The following is a 20,744-nucleotide window of genomic DNA, read 5'->3' on the forward strand; positions in this document are numbered from 1 at the left end:
TTACATGCTATAGGAATTTATGATGACAGTAAAATGAAACAATTTTTGCGTTTTTGCCCCAAAATGTTTATCATGTGCCAACCTTCTTTGCTACAAGACACCATGAACTAGGTGAAAGGATTTGTCATGGTACCAATTATTGGAGAGATTTTTCAGTTCAAACTTGCAAACTGCAGGTCTGCTGTTTTGCATATTTCATAATTTTAAAATATAAATATGTATATATAATATTAAATATATATAATAGATATGTCTTTATTCTTCAAATACAGAATTTCCAAGTGCAGATTTCTAAGAGCAGTATGATTTTGTCTAGATGTCAGTGGAAGGTAGACATGAGGCTGTCAGTCTTCTCTGTGATTCACATAACTGAAGAATCCATCTTTTAGAGAGTAATTCTCTAAACTTTTTAATCTCTTGCCCTGAAACTGTGCACGTAGTTGCTGTCATTTAGGAAATAGAACAGGGAGAGTGTCTTAAGGTTTAATGCAGTGGTTCTCAAACCTTATCTTGCATCAGAATCACCTGGAAAGCTTGTTAAAATACAGATTGCTGGTCTCTACCCCCCAGAAAGTCTGAATTGTTAGGTGTATTATCTATTAGTGTATTACACATTTGCAAACTTAGCAGTTTAAAACAACACAGGTTTTTTTTATCTTCTGTAGATCAGGAATTGGGCATGGCTTAGGCAGGTCTTCTGCTCAGGATATTTCCTAGGCTACAATCAAGGTGTTGGCCAAGACTGGGGTCTCATCTGAAGGCTCAACTAGGGAAGGATCCATTTTCAAGCTCACGTGGTTGTTGTCAGAATTCAGTTCCTTGCAGGTTGTGGCCACCTTGTCATCCTCAGTTTCTTCCTTCATGAGCTTTTCCAGTGTGTCCTCTTGGTTCATCAAAACATGCAAACTGAAGGTGATAGAGCAAGTTTGCTAGCAAGACGAAAAATGTTACAATCTCTTATAACCTAATCAAGGAAGTGAAATACCCTCAATATTGAGATATTCTATTGATTAGAAGCAAATTATTCAAGAGGAGGGGATGATCCAAGGCCATAAATACCAGGAGATGGGGATATTTAGGAGTTACCCTGAAGTCTGTCCTCCACAATAGGCTTGTGGGGTGGGCTGGAGAATTAGCATTTCTAACAAGTCCCCCAGGTGGTACTGACTGCTAATCTGGGACTACATTTGGGGACTACTGGTTTAATGAGTATTCTTTCCTGTTTGATCACTCTAATCCTCTACTTTGCCTTCCTTATGTCTCACTCTGAAGCTTCTCTGATGTGGTTTCTACAGAAAGTAAATCTCCATTTTCCTGGCTTGGAAATGGGGACCTTGGGCAAGAGAAATGGTTGCCCGACAATTCAGGGTTGGGGAGAGGAACTTGTAGTCCCAGCTTCTCTCTATATATACTTTCAGTCAGTCTGCATATTTCTAGCCCAGTTCACGCACACTGCCTTTCACCGTACTTGATGCCCCCAAGTGCTGGGTTCAGGTGGGCTCTCTCCCTAATTTTTTTTGCAGGCATTTGGGTTGAGGCATTTCCCCCATTTTATTCAAGTTGGCTAACTCTTCTCCAGCAGTGATTTTCCAGTTCCCAAAAAGCTGTTGAAGTCTTTGTCCTCTATTGTTTCCTCTTCTATTTTCTTTTTATGGTAGTAAAAAAAATCTTTTACTGTCATTTTAGCATGGTTTGGGGAGGAAATTGAGGGGAAAATATGGTCCAGTTTTGTTTTTTGTTTTTGTTTTGTTTTGTTTTGTTTTGTTTTTTAGTTCCAACTTAAATCTTAACTTGTGGTGCAAGGAGAAGATTTTTTAAAAATCTCTGGATAATGTTGTACTGCATGTTTTTTCAAAGAAAAGTAATCCACTGGGCTGTGGTTCAGTTTTTGGTGTCTTTTGTGATCAGAAACACACTCATTGGGATAGAGAAGAGCTATAGAAGGAGTTTTATAAAATCACAATTTGTTTTAAGAAAAATTTTATCCATTGTTGAAGGACTACTGAGAGTGAAATGAGGGTAGAACTGAAGCAAGTTTGTTTTAATCAAGCTTATGATAGAGTGACTAAACAGCTGTTAAAATGAATGCAAAGTAATGTGCTTAGATGCTCTACAATTCCTTCACAAGTTATATTTTAAAACAGTAATAGCAATGGTGATATTGATGTGTTTTGTATAGTGCACCCTACTTACGATATTTTGAGGAAGTTGCTATGTATTTTCTAAGCTCCTTTGTAATGATCAGCATTTGGCAGAAAAGAAGCCTCAGTTTTGCTTGGCAAATTTACAGAAGTGAAAACAGCTGGGATCAATAAGAGGAATGCCAGAGGGGAAAGCCGGCTTCATTTGGCTGCCAGAAGAGGAAATTTGTCTCTGGTGAAGGCTCTAATAGACTCTGGAGCAGATGTGAATCTAAAAGATAATGCAGGTTTGGATTCTTGAAATTTTAATTGTGTTTATAACTTGAACTCACTGAAGTACACATTTCATCCACCCTACCCCAGTTTTGATCCTGGCTGCTAACTTTGAATTGTCTTTTTAATAATATATTATCTAGTTGAATAGTTAAATTTATCTTGCTTTTCACCAATTGCTAAAATAAACTCCTCTGAAACAGTTTTTAACATACATGTGGGAGCATTCAGAGGAAGTATACAGAATGGGGAGTAAAGAGAGCTTTATTTAGGTCTTTTCCTTGGAGATCTTAATACTAATCTCTGACTTGGAAGAGAGTGCCAATTTTTTCCCATTTCCCTGTGCCTTCTCTTTCTCCTCTTTCCTTATTTTATTTTCAGCCTCCATTTTTAAATTGATCTAACATTTTGCTCAAGCACAAAAGAATCTTGTGTGAGGAGTTAACAGAGGGAAAAACTCAAAGATTGATTTCAAGAATCATATGTCATTTTAAAGAGCTATATGACAATGCAGTGATACAAATAGGGAAGGCAGACTTGATCTTACTCTATTGTAACATCTGAGTTGAAACAAATTGACGTGATTAGTATTTACTCTAGTCCCATTGTATTTTATGTTCTCTGAGTCTTCTGTTTTGGCACTTGGATCAACAAATATTTTTGATGAGATTGGTTTTCAAAATTGAAACATTTCAAGGCCATAGTTTTCAGTATTATTTCTTGTCTAATACTTAGTATATAATTTTGAATCAATATGGATATTCATTGCATTCGTGCAGATAAACTTAATAATGAAGATATTACGTGAATGTTGATTTGTAAGCAGCAGCTTGTTTTGTTTTTTTCTTTTTTACTTGTTTAGGTTGGACACCACTTCATGAGGCATCTAGTGAGGGATCTGATGATATAATTGTAGAGTTGTTAAAAGCTGGTACTAATGTTAATTGTGAAAATCTAGATGGGATTATTCCCTTACATGATGCTGCTGCCAACAATCATTTAAAGGTACAGTGCACATCAGATTGGGCTTCTATTACTTTTTCTTAGAAAAGTGAGTGAAGAAAATCAAGGTATTTTAAACTGAGCACTAAAGTAATTCCTTAAAATAAATTATTTTTAAAACCTACTTAAAATGTTAAACAAAGATAGGATATTGTGTATAGACTGGAAGATCATATTAACTAATGAATCATTTTCCATTATCTCTACCTCATAAAATTCATGTAAGTCAGAATAAAATGAAAGATCTCAGGGTAAACGTAGGCTATAAATCTAATACATTCCATTTTTAATTGTCTTAAATGATATGCTGTTGTATATAAAAGAGTCTAATTATACTGATAACATGTTGACAGATTTTTTTTAACTCAAAATTTCTCAGTGGCTTTGAGGTTTCAAAGAAATGGGTAAAAATGCATGTTGCTTGTTCCTGAGGATTTGTTGTATATTTTTCTCATTTGTTTTTCTTAATCACACAACCATCACAAAAGAAAATTACTAAAGTCATCATCTCAATAACAATGAATTTCAAATCTAGACCTTAAAATCCTTAAGATTTTTAAACTCATCTTTGACAAATCTAAGCAGAAGACTTTTATTGTTATCAATAGGCAACACAGACTTAAGGAATAATCATTGGCTTTGAAAAAATAGTTAAAGAAACCACTGCCAATAACAACAACATAAAACCAAGGTTCATATAAAAATACCTTGACACTGTCACTAACACCAATTTATCTGTCTCTAGATATTTTTAAGACCCTGGTGATTTTTTTGTTAATTTTATGAGAGCATATCCCCACTGTTTTCAGCCTAAAGGTAGTCACATGAAGGAATAGTATTGAATTTATGATGTGCAGCAATAGGAGATGTAAACTAATGATTAAGAAAAATATCAAAAAGGGGCACCTGGGTGGCTCAGTTGGTAAAGCATCCAGCTCTTGATCTCAGCTCAGGTCTTTTTTTTTTTTTTTTAACAATTTTTATTTTGTTATATTAGTCACCATACAGTACATCCCCAGTTTTTTACGCAATGTTCCATGACTCATTATTTGTGTATAACACCCAGTGCACCATGCAATATGTGCCCTCCTTAATACCCATCACCGGCCTATCCCAGTCCCGCACCCCCCTCTCCTCTGAAGCCCTCAGTTTGTTTCCCAGAGTCCACAGTCTCTCATGGTTCATTCCCCCTTTTGTTTACTCCCCCTTCATTCTTTCCTTCCTTCTCCTACCGATCTTCCTATTTCTTATGTTTCATCAATGAGTGAAACCATATGATAATTGTCTTTCTCTGCTTATTTCACTTAGCATAATCTCTTCCAGTCCTGTCCATGTTGCTGCAAGTGTTCTGTAATGGTTCCTTCTGATGACTGAGTAATATTCTATTCTATATATGGAACACATCTTAATCCAGTCATCTGTTGAAGGGCATCTCGGCTCCTTCCACGATTTAGCTATTGTGGACAATGCTGCTATGAACATTGGGGTGCATATGGCCCTTCTCTTCACTACGTCTGTATTTTTGGGGTAAATACCCAGTAGTACAATGGCTGGGTCATAGGGTGGCTCAATTTTTAACTTTTTAAGGGACCTCCACATTGTTTTCCAAAGTGGCTGTACCAACTTGCATTCCCACCAACAATGTAAGAGGGTTCCCCTTTCTCCACATCCTCTCCAACATTTGTTGTTTCTTGCCTTGTCAATTTTTGCCATTCTAACTGGCGTAAGGTGGTATCTCAGTGTGGTTTTGATGTGAATTTCCTTGATGGCTAATGATTTTGAACATTTTTTCATGTGTCTGTTAGCTATTTGTATGTCTTCATTGGAAAAGTGTCTGTTCATATCTTCTGCCTATTTTTTGATTTGATTATTTGTTTCATGTGTATTGAGTTTCAGAAGTTCTTTGTAGATCTTGGATACTAGTCTTTTATCTGTAGTGTCATTTGCAAATATCTTCTCCCATTCCGTGGGCTGCCTCTTAGTTTTTTTTGACTGTTTCCTTGGCTGTGCAGAAGCTTTTTATCTTGATGAAGTCCCACAAGTTCATTTTATCTTTTGTTTCTCTTGCCTTTGGAGATGTGTCATGAAAGAAGTTGCTGTGGCCAATGTCAAAGAGGTTGCAGCCTATGTTCTCCTCTAGGATTTTGATGGATTCCTGTCTCACATCAAGGTCTTTCATCCATTTGGAGTTTATCTTTGTGTACGGTGTGAGAGAGTGGTTAAGTTTCATTCTTTTGCATGTAGCTGTCCAATTTTCCCAGCACCATTTATTGGAGAGACTGTCTTTTTTCCACTGGATGTTTTTTCCTGCCTTATCAAAGATTAGTTGCCCAAAGAGCCGAGGGTCTGTTTCTGGGTTCTCTATTCTGTTCCATTGGTCTATGCGTCTGTTTTGTGCCGGTACCATGCTGTCTTGGTGATCACAGCTTTGTAGTATAGCTTGAAATCCGGCAACGTAATGCCCCCAGCTTTGTTTTTCCTTTTCAGCAATTCCTTGGCAATTTGGGGCCTTTTCTGGTTCCATACAAATTTAAGGGCTGTTTGTTCCAGCTCTTTGAAAAATGTCATTGGTATTTTGATTGGGATGGCATTGAAAGTGTAGATTGCTCTGGGTAGCATGGACATTTTAACTGGGTTTATTCTTCCGATCCATGAGCATGGAATATTTTTCCATCTTTTTGTGTCTTCCTCAGCATCTTTCAAGAGTGATTTATAGTTTCTAGAATATAGGTCCTTTACGTCTCTGGTTAAGTTAATTCCAAGGTAACGTATGGTTTTTGGTGCTATTGTAAATGGGATGGATTCCCTAATTTCTCTTTCTTCAGTCTCATTATTCGTGTATAGAAATGCAAGTGATTTCTGAGCATTGATTTTGTATCCCGCCACATTACTGAATTGCTCTATAAGTTCTAGTAGTTTGGGGGTGGAGTCTGGGGTTTTCTGTGTAGAGTATCATGTCATCTGCGAAGAGAGACAGTTTGACTTCTTTGCCAATTTGGATACCTTTTATCCCTTTTTGTTGTCTGATGGCTGTTGCAAGGACTTCTAGTACTATGTTGAATAATAATGGTGAGAGTGGGCATCCTTGTCGTGTTCCTGATCTTAAGGGAAAGGCTTTTCCCTGTTGAGAATGATATTCGCTGTAGGCTTTTCATAGATGGTTTTTATGAAATTGAGGAATGTACCCTCTATCCCTACACTCTGAAGGGTTTTAATCAGGAAATGGTGCTGTATTTTGTCAAATGCTTTTTCTGCATCAATTGAGAGGATCATATGGTTCTTGACTCTTTTCTTGTTGATACGATCCATCACACTGATCGATTTGCAAATGTTGAACCACCCTTGCATCCCAGGGTGAATCCCTCTTGGTCTTGATGGATAATCCTTTTAATGTACTGTTGGATCCTATTTGCTAGGGATCTTGTTGAGAATTTTGGCGTCCATATTCATCAGGGATATCGGTCTGTAATTCTCCTTTTTTGATGGGGTCTTTGCCTGGTTTGGGGATCAAGGTAATTCTGGCCTCATAGAATGAGTTTGGTAGTTTTCGTTCTGTTTCTGTTTTTTGAAACAGCTTCAGGAGAATAGGTATTATTTCTTCTTTGAATGTTTGGTAGAATTCCCCATGGAATCCGTCAGGCCCTGGAGTCTTGTTTTTGGGGAGGTTTTTTATCACTGTTTCAATCTCTTCATAATTAATCGGTCTGTTTAAATAATCAATTTCTTCCTGTTTCAGTTTTGGTAGTTTATAGGTTTCCAGGAAGGCATCCATTTCCTCCAGGTTGTTTAATTTATTGGCATAAAGCTGTTGATACAAATTTCTAATGATCCTTCCTATTTCATTGGTGTTGGTTGTGACCTCTCCCCTTTCATTCATATTTTATTAATTTGGGTCCTTTCCCTATTCTTTTGAATAAGTCTGGCCAGTGGCTTATCGATCTTATTTATTCTTTCAAAGAACCAGCTTCTAGTTCTGTTGATCTGCTCTCCTGTGGTCCTGGTTTCTAATTCATTGATCTCTGCTCTAATCTTGATCACCTGCCTTCTCGTGTGTGGGTTAGGCCTGTTCTTCTGTTCCAGCTCCAGCTTCTTGAGGTGAGAATATAAAAACTGCATTTTAGATTTTTCTATTCTTTTGAGTGGGGGTTGGATGGCTATGTATTTTCCCCTTAGGACCGCCTTTGCAGTGTCCCATAGGTTTTGGACCAACGTGTTTTCATTCTCATTGGTGTCCAAAAATTGTTTAAACTGATTTTTAATTTCCTGGTTTACCCAGTCATTCTTGAGCAGGATGGTTCTTAGTTTCCAAGTGTTTGAGTTTCTTCCAATTTTTTCCTTGTGATTGAGTTCCAGTTTCAAAGCGTTGTGGTCTGAGAATATGCAGGGAATAATCTCAGTCTTTTGGTATCGGTTGAGACCTGTTTTGTGACCCAGTATATGGTCTATTCTGGAGAAAGTTCCATGTGCATTCGAAAAGAATGAGTATTCTGTTGTTCTGGGGTGTAGTGTTCTATATATATCTATGAGGTCCATCTGGTCCAGTATGTCATTGAAAGCTCTTGTTTCTTTGTTGATTTTCTGCTTAGGTGATCTGTCTGTTGCTGAGAGTGGAGTATTGAGGTCCCCTACTATTAACGTATTATTATCTATATGTCTCTTTATTCTGGTTAAGAGTTAGCTTGTGTATCTAGCTGCTCCCCTGTTGGCAGCATAGATATTTATAATTGTCATATCCACTTGTTGGATACATCCTTTAAGAATAATATAGTGTCCTTCTGTATCTCTAACAACAGTCTTTAGTTTAAAATCTAATCTGTCTGATATGAGAATTGCTACCCCAGCTTTCTTTTGAGGTCCATTGGTATGAAAAATGGTTTTTCATCCCTTCACTTTCAGTCTGGATGTATCTTTATGTTCAAAATGAGTCTCTTGTAGACAGCAAATGTACGGGTCATGTCTTTTTATCCAATCTGCAACCTGTGGGGTTTTATGGGAGCATTTAGGCCATTCATGTTGAGAGTGATTATTAAGAGATATGATTTTAATGATGTCATGTTGCCTGTGAAGTCTTTGTTTCTATAGATTGTAAATTTCTGTTCTGTAACACTCTTGGGGCCTTTTTACTTTTATAGAACACCTCCTTAATATCTCCTGTAGGGCTGGTTTGGTGGTTATGAATTTGGTCAGTTTCTACTGATCCTGGAAGGTCCTTATCTCTCCATCAATTCTGAATGACAGCCTTGCTGGGTAAAGGATCCTTGGCTGCATGTTCTTCTCAGATAGAGCTTTGAAAATACCCTGCCAACCCTTCCTAGCCTGCCAGGTATCTGTAGACAGGTCTGACGTTATTCTGATATTTTTCCCTCTGTATGTAAGGATTTTCTTCCCCCTGGCCGCTTTCAATACTGTATCCTTGGATCTAATATTTGCGAATTGCACTGTGACGTGACATGGTGTAGGTCTGTTCTCATTGACCTTGGGAGGGGTCCTCTCTGATTCTTGGACACGAATGCTTGTTTTCTTTGCCAGATTAGGGAATTTCTCAGCTACAATTTGTTCAAATATCTCTTTTAGACCTCTCTCTTTCTCCACTGCCTCGGGGATGCCGATGATTCTGACATTGGAACATTTCATTGAGTCAGTAATCTCCTATAATCTACATTCTTTAGATTGGATCTTTTTGAGCCAAGTTTCTGTTTTAACTTTCTCTTCTACCATCCCATCCTCCAATTCACTAATTCGTTCTTCTGCCTCATTTACCCTGGCCGTCAGAGCATCTAGTTTAGACTGCATTTGATTCATAGCATTTTTAATTTCTGCCAGTTTCACTCTCATTTCCACCCTTAGAGATTCTGTATTCTTGTTAATATTTTCGTTAATATTTTTCTCAAGCCTACACATCGTCTTGACCGTTGTTACTCTGAACTCCATTTCTGACAATTTGGTTATATCCATATCCATCAGTTCTGTGGCAGAGGCCACAGACTCATTATCTTTTCTTTGCTGGGGGGATTTCTCCTCCTTGTCATTCTGATGAGGAGAGGTTGCAGGGATGCCCAGAGCCCAAATCATTGACCAGGACCCAGGCAGTGTGCACTTGTTTTATAGGGACCTTAGGGATGTGGGCTTCTTGATTTTTCAGCCTGCCTTCTGGGGCAGGGGCCTGCCGCACTGATACTCAGGCAACCCTGTTTGGGTAGAGTCTCCCTGTCCCCTGCAAGAGGGGATGGGGATGGGCACAATGTGAGCTGGTCTTTCCGGGCTTTTGTTCTCTGGTGGCTTTCCCTGGTGGTTTTCTGTGACTCTTCTGAGAGTCAGAGCAGCAGTGGCCGTATCCTAGCCTCTGTCTCAGAACAGACAGATCACAGTCTGCTCTCCACTGAGCTTTCTTGGCCACTTTAACTCTGTTTCTGTCGGTGCTGCCAGAAACCCTGCAGTGTCCCAGGTTGTGCACCCCACAGCCACTGTCCCAGCCCTCACTTCCAGGGCCGACACATCTCTGCCCTTTGTGCTTCTAACACTGCCAGCCGCCCCGGTTCCCGCACGCGCTCCCAAGCTCCCAGTATCAGTCCGGTTCCAGTGAGCACTCTGGATCTCCGGTTTTCAGTCTGGTCAATCGTGCACTCCTGAGCTCTCGTTTTCAGTCTAGTTCGAGGGTGAGCTCCGGAGCTCCGGTTTTCAGTTTGGACACGCGCGTGCTCCCGAGCTCCCGGTTTTAGTCTGGTTCCACATCAATATTTTAAGGAGAAACATTTTATTTGAAAAGAAGGAGGTAGTATTTTTAAGAATATTTTCATTCTTTTGATGTTGATATATTGCCAACATCTCTCCTCATACCTTCATTAATTTTCCTTCCATGTGACAGTTCTTCTGTCATTGGCTTATTTTATTTCTCATTTCTTTCTTTTTGTCCTTATTTCTTTATCTTGAAGTAGAATACTGATGCATGAACCAGAAAGATTACAAGGAGAGAGCAGGAGAGGTAAATATATGGTATCAGTTCTATTATAGCCTATAAATTTAATTCTGAGATTTTTTACTCTTGAATTACTGCACAGAAAGTTAATCACCTATTTTTTCCAACTTTCAACTTCTTTTTCAATCTTAATTTCTGTTTTAAGTTATTTTCCAAAGTGGTCATATGTTTTATCTTGTAAAAGGAAGAGGATAAAAAGATAAGGAAAAGGAGAGTAAGAGGAAAAGATAAGGGAAAAAGATAAAAAGTGGGTGGGAGTGGATATCCACTTTTGTACAAGAAAGAATAGAAAGGACAAGATATACCCTCCCATCTTAACAACTTGACAGATGAACAAAATACATAAAATAGCAGTTTTGAACCATTGTACAATATGCAGCTCAGGGCAGCAGTCCTTGAGAGAAGGGAAGCAAATGAGATGAATCCTGTGGTTGCCTTACCGTATAGACTAGAGGGGGGTTTCCAAGGCAGAAGCACAGAAAGAGAGGAAACAAACAGCCCTATGGTCTCAAGTTCAGAAGACAGAATTTGGAGTTTAAAAGGCTCAACAGGTAGTATTTATGGGGCAAAATACCAGAGAGAAAGGATCTACATATAGAGAACTTCCCAAAAATTTGAAGGAGAATCCCCTTGATTCTTTGGCTAATCTACAAATATGTTTAAGAAAATGATGGAAGATTAGGCAAAGAGCCAACAGGAAGGATTGGCAGAACCATTGCTGGAGCTTATAGAGAGCTGAGTTTGTGTTTATGTTTCCACCAGCCAGAGTGGCAGGAACTCTTAAAACATGGAAGCATCAAGTAGAGGTTATTTATATATGGGGACCTTAGGGATGTGGGCTTCTTGATTTTTCAGCCTGCCTTCTGGGGCAGGGGCCTGCTGCACTGATACTCAGGCAACCCTGTTAATTGCAGAGTTGAGTTAATTGGTACTAAAAGTTTCTCTAGACTCACCTTAAAATTTAAAAGAAAATATCAAGAAGATCATACTAATTCTGGTAACCTAAACATGTCCCAGAACAAAGCCCAACAACATCTAAAGGAATACAATTAAATTCAGCACTCAGCAATATAAAAATCACAGTGCCTATCAACCAATCCAAAATTTTTTAAATAAAAAAGTACTATATAGTAACCATAAGCAGGAGGAAAAAAATGATCATTCAAAAGAGACCCAGAAATGACACAGATAATAGAATTAGCAGAAAAGGATGTTAAACAAATATAACTATATACTCCACATGGTAGGCAGAATTCTAAAATGGTCCTTAAGATTCTTACTCACTGGCCTCTACCCACTGTGTATAAGCCCCTCCCTTTGAGTGTGGGTGGGCCCAACCTCATGAGGTGAATCCTTTAGAAGAAAGAAAGCATCAGAAAAAGCCATGTGGCAAAGAGCTGCAGAAGCTTCTAGGAGCTGAGAGCAGTCCCCAGCCCACAGCCAACAAGAATACAAGAACCTTATAAACTTTCAGGGAAATGAATTATGCCAAAAACTAGTGAGCTTGGAAAAGGACCCTAAACATTAGGTGATAATCAGTGTATGCTGGCACTTTGATTTCGGCGTGGTGAAGACTCTGAGCAGACAACACAGCCACCCCAGGCTCAGATTTCTGACCTACAGAAAAACTGTGAGATTATAATTTTATCTTATTTTAAACTATCACATTTGTAGTAATTTGTTATGCAGTAACACTAGTACACTCTCTTACGTTCAAGGAGGTAGAGGAAAACAGAAACATGATGGGAAGAGAAATGGAAGATATAAATAAGACTCAGACTACTAGAGATGAAAATAAAGCATGTGAAGTGAGATATTCACCAATTGGGTTAGTTAACAGCATATTTAATACTGAAAAGTAAGTGCAGTGGATTTGAAGATAAAGCATTAGAAATTATCCAAAATAAAACAAAGAAGAAAGACTGAGAAAACAAACAAAACAAAGACAAAATAAGAAAACTTCAGTGCCCTGTAGGGTAATCTCAAGTTATATAATATACATGCAAGCTTAATCCCCAAGAAGGGGGGGGGGGTGTCAGAGAAAATATTTGGAGAATAAAGACCAAAATTATACAAATTTGATGAAAACAGTAAACCCACAGAACCAAAATCTCACCAACCCTCCAGTAAAAGAAAAATGAAGAAAATTGTACCAACACATACCATAACCAAATTGCTGAGAATCAGTGAAAAAAGAGAAAAATATCTATCTATTCTCATAAAATATATTTATTAAAGTATCACTATCAACATAGACAATAAAATAAAATAGTACAGTAAAGGGAAACAATTTAGTTGATGCCACCAACCAAGTCATCATGTATCCTACAAGAAAAACATACTTCCAAGCATTAATAAATGGTCATTACAATAAAAATAAAGATACACAAAAAAAGGAAAGATACACCATGCTCAAGAACTAGAAGAATTAACATTGTTAAAGTGTACATGCCACTATTTTTTATTTAAATTCCGTTAGCCAACAAAGTACACAAAATGTACATCATTAGTTTCAGATGTAGTGTTCAGTAATTTATCAGTTGTGTATAACACCCAGTGCTGATTACATCACATGCCCTCCTTAATGCCCATCACCCAGTTATCCCATCCCCCCACCCACCTCCCCTTCAGCAACCCTCAGTTTGTCTCCTGTAGTTGAGTCTGTCATGGTTTTTCTCTCTGATGACTTCCCATTCAGTTTTCCCTCCCTTCCCTTATGATCATCTGTGCTGTTTCTTATATTGCACATACGAGTGAAACCATCGAAACCATTTGATAATTCTTTCCCTGATTGACTTATTTCGCTCAGCATAATACCCTCCAGTTCTATCCATGGTGATGTAAATGGTAAGTATTCATCCTTTCTGATAGCTGAGTAGTATTCCATTGTATATATACACCACATCTTTATCCACTCATCCGTTGATGGGCATCTCGCCTCTTTCCACAGTTTGGCTATTGTGGACATTGCTGTTGTGAACAATGGGGTACAGGTGCCCCTTCGGATCACTACATTTGTATCCTTGGGGCAAATAACTAGGAAGTAGTACAATTGCTGGGTCATAGGGTAGCTCTATTTTTAACATCTTGGGGAACCTCCATACTCTTTTCCAGAGTGGCTGCACCAGCTTGCATTCCCACCAGCAGTGTAAGAGAGTTCCCCTTTCTCCACATCCTCGCCAACATTTGTTGTTCCTATCTTGTTAATTTTAGCCATTCTGACTGGTGTGAAGTGATTTCTCATTGTGGTTTTGATTTGTATGGGAAAAATCTTCAAAACAAAGTTTTAAAAGATAATTGTATACAGGAACAGATAAAAGAATGGCAGGGGCGCCTGGGTGGCACAGCAGTTAAGCGTCTGCCTTCGGCTCAGGGTGTGATCCCAGCGTTATGGGATCGAGCCCCACATCAGGCTCCTCTGCTATGAGCCTGCTTCTTCCTCTCCCACTCCCCCTGCTTGTGCTCCATCTTTCACTGGCTGTCTCTATCTCTGTCGAATAAATAAATAAAATCTTTAAAAAAAAAAAAAAGAATGGCAGCTAGCTTCTCATCAAGAATTTTGTAAGCCACTGGACAAAGGAGCAACATCTTTAAAAAGTACTACAAGGGGAACTAAACTTGTCAATCTAGAATTCTATACCCAGCCAAAAAAATCTTTCAATGGTAAAGGTGATGTTGGCAAAGATGTGAAAAAATTGGGACTTTCATATATTGCTGGTGGTAATGTAAAATGGTACTGCTGCTAGCAAACAGTCTGGCAGGGGCGCCTGGGTGGCTCAGTCGTTAAGCATCTACCCTCAGCTCAGGGCGTGATCCCAGAGTCCTGGGATCGAGCCCCGCATTGGGCTCCCTGCTCCGCTGGGAGCCTGCTTCTTCTCCCACTCCCCCTGCTTGTGTTCCCTCTCTCGCTGGCTGTCTCTCTCTGTCAAATAAATAAATAAAATCTTAAAAAAAACACACAACAAAACACTCTGGCAGTTCCTTCGAAAGTTAAACATAGAGTTGCCATATGATGTAGCAAATTCCACTCTTAGGTATATAGCCAAAAAAATTGAAAACATGTTCACACAAAAATTAGTATATGAGTGTTCATAGCACTATTTTCCAAATAGCCAAAAAGTGGGAACAGCCCAAATGTCCATCAGTTGATGAATGTATAAACAAAATGTGGTGCATATCAATAAGATATTATTAAGCCATGAAAAAATGAAGTGCTGATGGATGCTACCACATGGGTGAACCTTGAAAACATTAGACTGAATGAAAGAAGATGGACACAAAAGGCTACATATTACATGATTTTATTAATATGAAACATGCACAATAAGCAAATCCATACAGGCAGAGAGTAGATTAGTGATTGCCAGGGGCTATGAAGAAGAGGAAATGAGGAAAAAGATATACCATGAAAACAATAAAAGAGTGAGTGACTCTAGAAACATAAGACAAAGATTTCAGAGCAAGGAATATTGCCAGGGATAAAGAGGGACATTTCATAAGTATAAGGGGGGTATTTCACCAAGAAGACATAGCAGTCTTGAGAGTACGTGCATACAATAATGAGTTTCAAAATAAATGAAGAAAAAGCAGAATTGAAATGAGAAATAGACAAATCCACTTTCATAGTTGGCAATTGCAATTCTCTTAATAAATGATATAAAAATACACACCAAGGGACCCACTTCTTTCTTGCCTCACCGAGATCTGAGTTGATCTGCAAGATTAAAGGGCTGAGAGAGGCTGGGGACACAGCAGCAAAGGCTTAGACCTCACAGAGGGATGCTACTAACTGCTTCACAGTTCTTCCTACTAACCTGGTTTGCAGACTCCCATCAGGAAGCCTACCTACAAGTTTGTGGAGATGCCGCACCTGAAGAACTCTCCAACTAGCTCTTTGAATCTCCCTAATGCTCTGCCCACCTCACCCACACACCCTTTTACCGCTGCGCCCCCTCCCCAGCCCCAGTGGCCGGCTCCTAGTATGCACTCTCATGGGCAGCAAAAGTGAGCCTTCACAGACTTGCTAGTAAGCCAACACAGAAAGTTCAATTCTGTAGGATTTCAGGGGACATTTTAGAGAGCCACCCTTGGAAAAACATAGTTCTCAACAGTTGGCCTGGCTTTGTGGGATCAAGAGAAGGTATACAGTTTTAAGAACTTCCCCCAAGAGAAAACAAAGTGTGGAGCAAGGGCATCTAAGAAAAGCCTCAGAAAAGATTAAAGAAAAGATCTAAGAAAGCCTCAGAATCCATAGATGGACTGACAGGCGAAGATGTCTCTTGCAAAGCTGGTTAATGAAGACTACAGGAGTCTTCAGATGTGAACATAAGACTTCAGAGAACGTACCAAATTAGGGAAACACGGCTCCACCAAATTTTCCTGTAACTGGCCCCAGAGAAATGGAGATATATGAATTGCCTGGCCAAAAATGTAAAATAATTGTTTTAAAGAAGCTCAGCAATCTACAAGAGAACACAGACAACTCAGTAAAATTAGGGAAATAATACATGAACAAAACTAGAGGTTTAGCAGAGAGATCATAAAAACCTTTTTGTTTGCATAAAGATATGTACTCAAATGTTCACAGTAGCTTTACTCATAACAGCCAAAAACCAGAAAGAACCCAAATGTCTATCAACTGGTAAATGGATGGATGGATGGATGGATGGATGGATGGATGGATGGATGGATACGTAGATATATAGTTAAAAGGAACAAACTTTTTTTTTTCTTAGAAACATCTTTACTACAAGTGTCCTCTCATACTACGTACATTGAAGATTTTGTATTATTTCCATTCACTGAAATAGCAGTGTTCTCATTGTACCTTGCAGGTGGCATTCTCAGAAACATCTTTCTTTTTAAGGTCTTATTTATTTGAGATAGATAGTTGGGGGAGGTGGTGGGGAGCAGAGGGAGAGGGACACATAGACTCCATGTTGAATGCAGAGCTCGACACAGGGCTTGATCCCAGGACCCTGAGATCATGACCTGAGCTGAGATCAAGAGTCAGATGCTTAACCCACTGAGCCACCCAGGTGCCCCTAGAAATAGATTTATTACAAGTGTTCTTGTACACTTCTCTACATACATGGAAGAATAAGTATAACTGTTTTACACTGTCCTCATACCAGCTAGCAAGTAGCCAGATCAAACTGTTGATACAGCAATATGGATGAATCTCAAAAACATTATGCTGATTTAAAGAAGACACACAAAAAAGACTTTAATGGAAAATATAATTCCATTCATATGAAATACTACAAAAGGTGAATTTTACAGTGATTGTAGCAGATTACTGAGTCCCAAGGGCCAAAGGGAGATAGGGAGTGACTGTAGAGAAGCATAATGAATATTTTATAATGATGGAATGTTTCTAAGTCATGGTTAATAGTAGTGATTACTTCAGTAAAGCTGATTAAAAAAAAAAAGGCAAGGGGCCTACTTCTTGGTCACCTAATTTTTATCAAGTTCTTTGTTCCTCAGGTCTACCCCATTGTATTACCTGGAACTCTCTCCCAACTGTAGCTTTAGCCTTTCCTGTTCAGTGCCTTGTGGCCATTTTGCTGTTCTCTTAAGCTTTTTAGGTTATTTCCTACTAATGAGCGTTATGGAAACAGAGCTGTTGGGGGTCCCATTCCCTCTGAGCTGAGTTCTGTGTTTTCCAAACCAATAGATTAAATGAATCCATGTTAATACATTGAAGGTCAAGCCCTTAGAGGAAGGCCTCCTCTTAACACACAAAATAGTCATTATTAATATGACATGATTTTTAAGTCTAGAAAAGCTTCCTTTGTTAAAAAACAAACAAACCAGCTTTTTCCTGACCCCGTATATAGCAGTGGAAAGAGGGTGCTTAGAAACCACTGGATTGAGGTACTGCTCACCCCATCTTTTAAAAACAAAATACCTTTACTCAGACTTCACTAAGTTTTCATCAGAAATCTTTGCAGGAGACCTTTTTTCGTATGCTATTTATTATCTACTGTCTCTCACTACCTCAGTTGGTCTTTTCACTCCTCTAAGAAAGAAGGGGGTCTAGGGGACTACTTTCGTTAAAAATTCACTATGTACAAGGTATTTCACAAGGGCTCACATTTAGTTCTCATAGATGATAAAAATGAGGTTTTAATGGTAAATAATTTGCCCAAGGATATAGCTAGTAGATAGCAGGAGTGAGTTTTGTATGCTTGACTTTAAAACAAACGTGTTTTCTTTTACGCTGTGCTAATGGAACAAATGAGGGGCTATCCTTATCATCTTCAGCGGCCCATTTCCTCCCAAAGTCTCTGCTTCTTCATACCTGAACATAAAAAGAAAGAGATAAGTCACTAACACAGGGCAAACCTCTATTTTTAACAAAATCCTGACCATCTTGTCCTAATCAGGTTTTTCAGTGATTTGAGTCCCTTACCTCACACAGAATCATTGGCTTTTTTTCACTAGTCGACTTATACCATAAGCTAATTAGTAACATCTTTAACTTTGACCATTTATAAACTTCTCATATACAATAGCTTTGAGTTACTCAGAGAAACTTTATTTATATTAGAAACTGCCCCCCAGCTAATGTGCATATATAAGTCACTTATTTAGGACACATGACAGATTTGCACAAACATTATTAGAAGGGTCATTGGATTTTCAAGCTAGCTCATTAAACTTCTTGAACAAGTAACATACCTAAAATACAATAATGCAGGTTGGAGGAAGAGACAAAGGGCTCTGTTAAAGAGAGAGAGTCAGTCTTGCATATCATTCTGCCTATGTTTACTTCTTGATTGCAATGAAGGCACATATCTGGCACTTTCATGTCATTATGTTTCCTTCTCCTGTGAGGACAGATCGGGCCAAATCCGTGGATCAGTTTACAGCTTTCATAGCAAATTTAATCAAAAAATTTCTTGGCCAGAGTTTGAAACTTCTTTTGAGAACTTTTAATAGTGGTGACTTATAATGAAAGCAGAAATTATTGATCTTAGGTATCTGTAGAGATAACTTTGGAAAAATATCTTCTAGGCAGCTGAGATTCTACTACAACATGGAGCAAATCCAAATCAAAAGAATCAAAAGCAGAAGACTGCTTTGGATGAAGCAGATGATGAAAAAATGAAAGAGCTGCTGAAATCTTATGGTGCAGTTGAGACTGATAATAGAGATGAAAGTAATGTTATAGTCACTGGTATGTATGTCAGTATTGCATGCTATTTTAGACAAGTGTATACCTCTGCTTAGAAAAATCTGCAGATTTGTAATATAAATTGTTTCATAACTGGGGTAGATGTTTTGTATGTTTATTAAACTCTCGAAAAGCATTGTTTATTTTTAGAAATTAGCATTTCCAAATTGGTTTAATTTATATACCATATGATCCTGTTGGATTGGAGTTACATGTTGAAATGGAATCCGTATTATTCATTAAACAATTATTAATCTCTAACTTTGGGTCTGAGATAGAGATGTAACTGAAATCACACAAATTGACTTACTGGTACTAGGGTTGGAAAAGGTTGGCACTATACTAAGATTCTATTACTTCAAAATTTGTAGTGGTTCATGTGAAAGGGACTGATGCCAACTTTTCAATACTCTAATGTTCTAATGCTAGAATATGAATTTGTTGATTAGCAAATATACTTGTATGCATATGTGTAAATGTAGTGTAAAAAATATTCAAGGGAATTTACAGTGAGGCAAAATTTTATGAACAATTTTTTAGAAATAGTTTGCATTTAAAATAATCAAATCAAAAAATGGGCAGAAGATATGAACACACTTTTCCAGTGAAGACATGTCTAACAGACACTTGAAAAATGTTCAAAATCATTAGCCATCAGGGAAATTCAAATCAAAACCACACTGAGATACCACCTTACGCCAGTTAGAATGGCAAAAATTGACAAGGCAAGAAACAAGTGTTGGAGAGGATGTGGAGAAAGGGGAACGCTCTTACACTGTTGGTGTATGCACGTTGGGTACAGCCACTTTGGAAAACAGTGTGGAGGTCCCTCAAAAAGTTAAAAATTGAGCTACCCTATGATCCAGCCATTGCACTACTGGGTATTTACCCCAAAGATACAGACTTAGGGAAGAGAAGGGCCACATGCACCCCAGTGTTCATAGCAGCATTGTCCACAATAGCTAAACTGTGGAAGGAGCCGAGATTCCCTTCAACAGACGAATGGATAAAGAAGATGTGGTCGATACATACAATGGAATATTACTCAGCCATCAGAAAGAATGATTACCCAACATTTGTAGCAACATGGACTGGACCGGAGGAGATAATGCTAAGTGAAATAAGTCAAGCAGAGAAAGACAGTTACATGGTTTCACTCATTTGTGGAACATAAGGAATAGCAGGGACATTGGTAGGAGAAGGAAGGGAAGAATGAAGGGGGGGTAAACAGAAGGGGGAATGAACCATGAGAGACTATGGACTCTGGGAAACAAACTGAGGGCTTCAGAGGGGAGGAGGGTTGGGATTGGGATAGGCCAGTGATGGGTATTAAGGAGGGCACGTATTGCATGGAACACTGGGTGTTATACGCAAACAATGAATCATGGAACACTACATCAAAAACTAATGATGTACTGTATGGTGACTAACATAACAATAAAAAATTAAAAAAAAAGAAATAGTTTGCATTTAAATAAAATAATGAACTATCTATAAGAAATAGGCATGTAGGGGCGCCTGGGTAGCGCAGCGGTTAAGCATCTGCCTTCGGCTCAGGGCGTGATCCCAGCGTTCTGGGTTCGAGCCCCACATCAGGCTCCTCCGCTAGGAGCCTGCTTCTTCCTCTCCCACTCCCCCTGCTTGTGTTCCCTCTCTCGCTGGCTGTCTCTATCTCTGTCAAACAAATAAATAAAAAATCTTTAAAAAAAAAAAAAAGAAATAGGCATGTAGTGAACACTAATTTAGAAAACATATATTTGTTAAGCACCTGCCAAGTAAATTGAGTACTTGCCTATGAGGAACTTTTTAGTCTTGTGGGGAGATCAACCAGAAAACAAACAGTTAAACGCAGTTTATTAAGTGTTGAGGAGAGTGATTTGTTCTTCCTTTTCTGTCCTGCTTGAACCAAGACTCACACAAGAAACCCAGAAACATATCTGCCCTTTCTCCCTATGAGGCAGAATAATTGGGAAGAGAACCTCTGTCACACACTTTTCCCCCAGCCTACCACTATCTTTAACAATTGTTGATTTTCAAGAGAAGAATCATATTACTGATATGATTGATCAGAGGAAGGATAATCACTGTCTCATATTTTACTAGTGAGATAGATGACATGGAGGTCAAGTTCAAGACTGATAGAAGGTTCCTGTTTTCATTGCCTGCTACCATA

The 20,744-nt window shown here is 38.5% G+C and overlaps 1 protein-coding gene across 1 annotated transcript in view; it reads left to right on the top strand.

Moving 5' to 3' along the window:
* Positions 1-20,744, top strand: part of ANKRD31 (ankyrin repeat domain 31) — a 168,651-nt gene that overhangs the window by 94,974 nt on the left and 52,933 nt on the right. The window contains 3 exon segments of the mRNA XM_087862065.1: positions 2,291-2,428; positions 3,277-3,419; positions 18,412-18,574. Coding sequence (XP_087718191.1) covers positions 2,291-2,428; positions 3,277-3,419; positions 18,412-18,574 — 444 coding nt within the window.

The sequence above is a fragment of the Ursus americanus genome, chromosome 5 (genome assembly GCF_024610735.1).
Source record: "Ursus americanus isolate L20-20 chromosome 5, mUrsAme1.1.p, whole genome shotgun sequence".
Lineage (NCBI taxonomy): Eukaryota > Metazoa > Chordata > Mammalia > Carnivora > Ursidae > Ursus > Ursus americanus.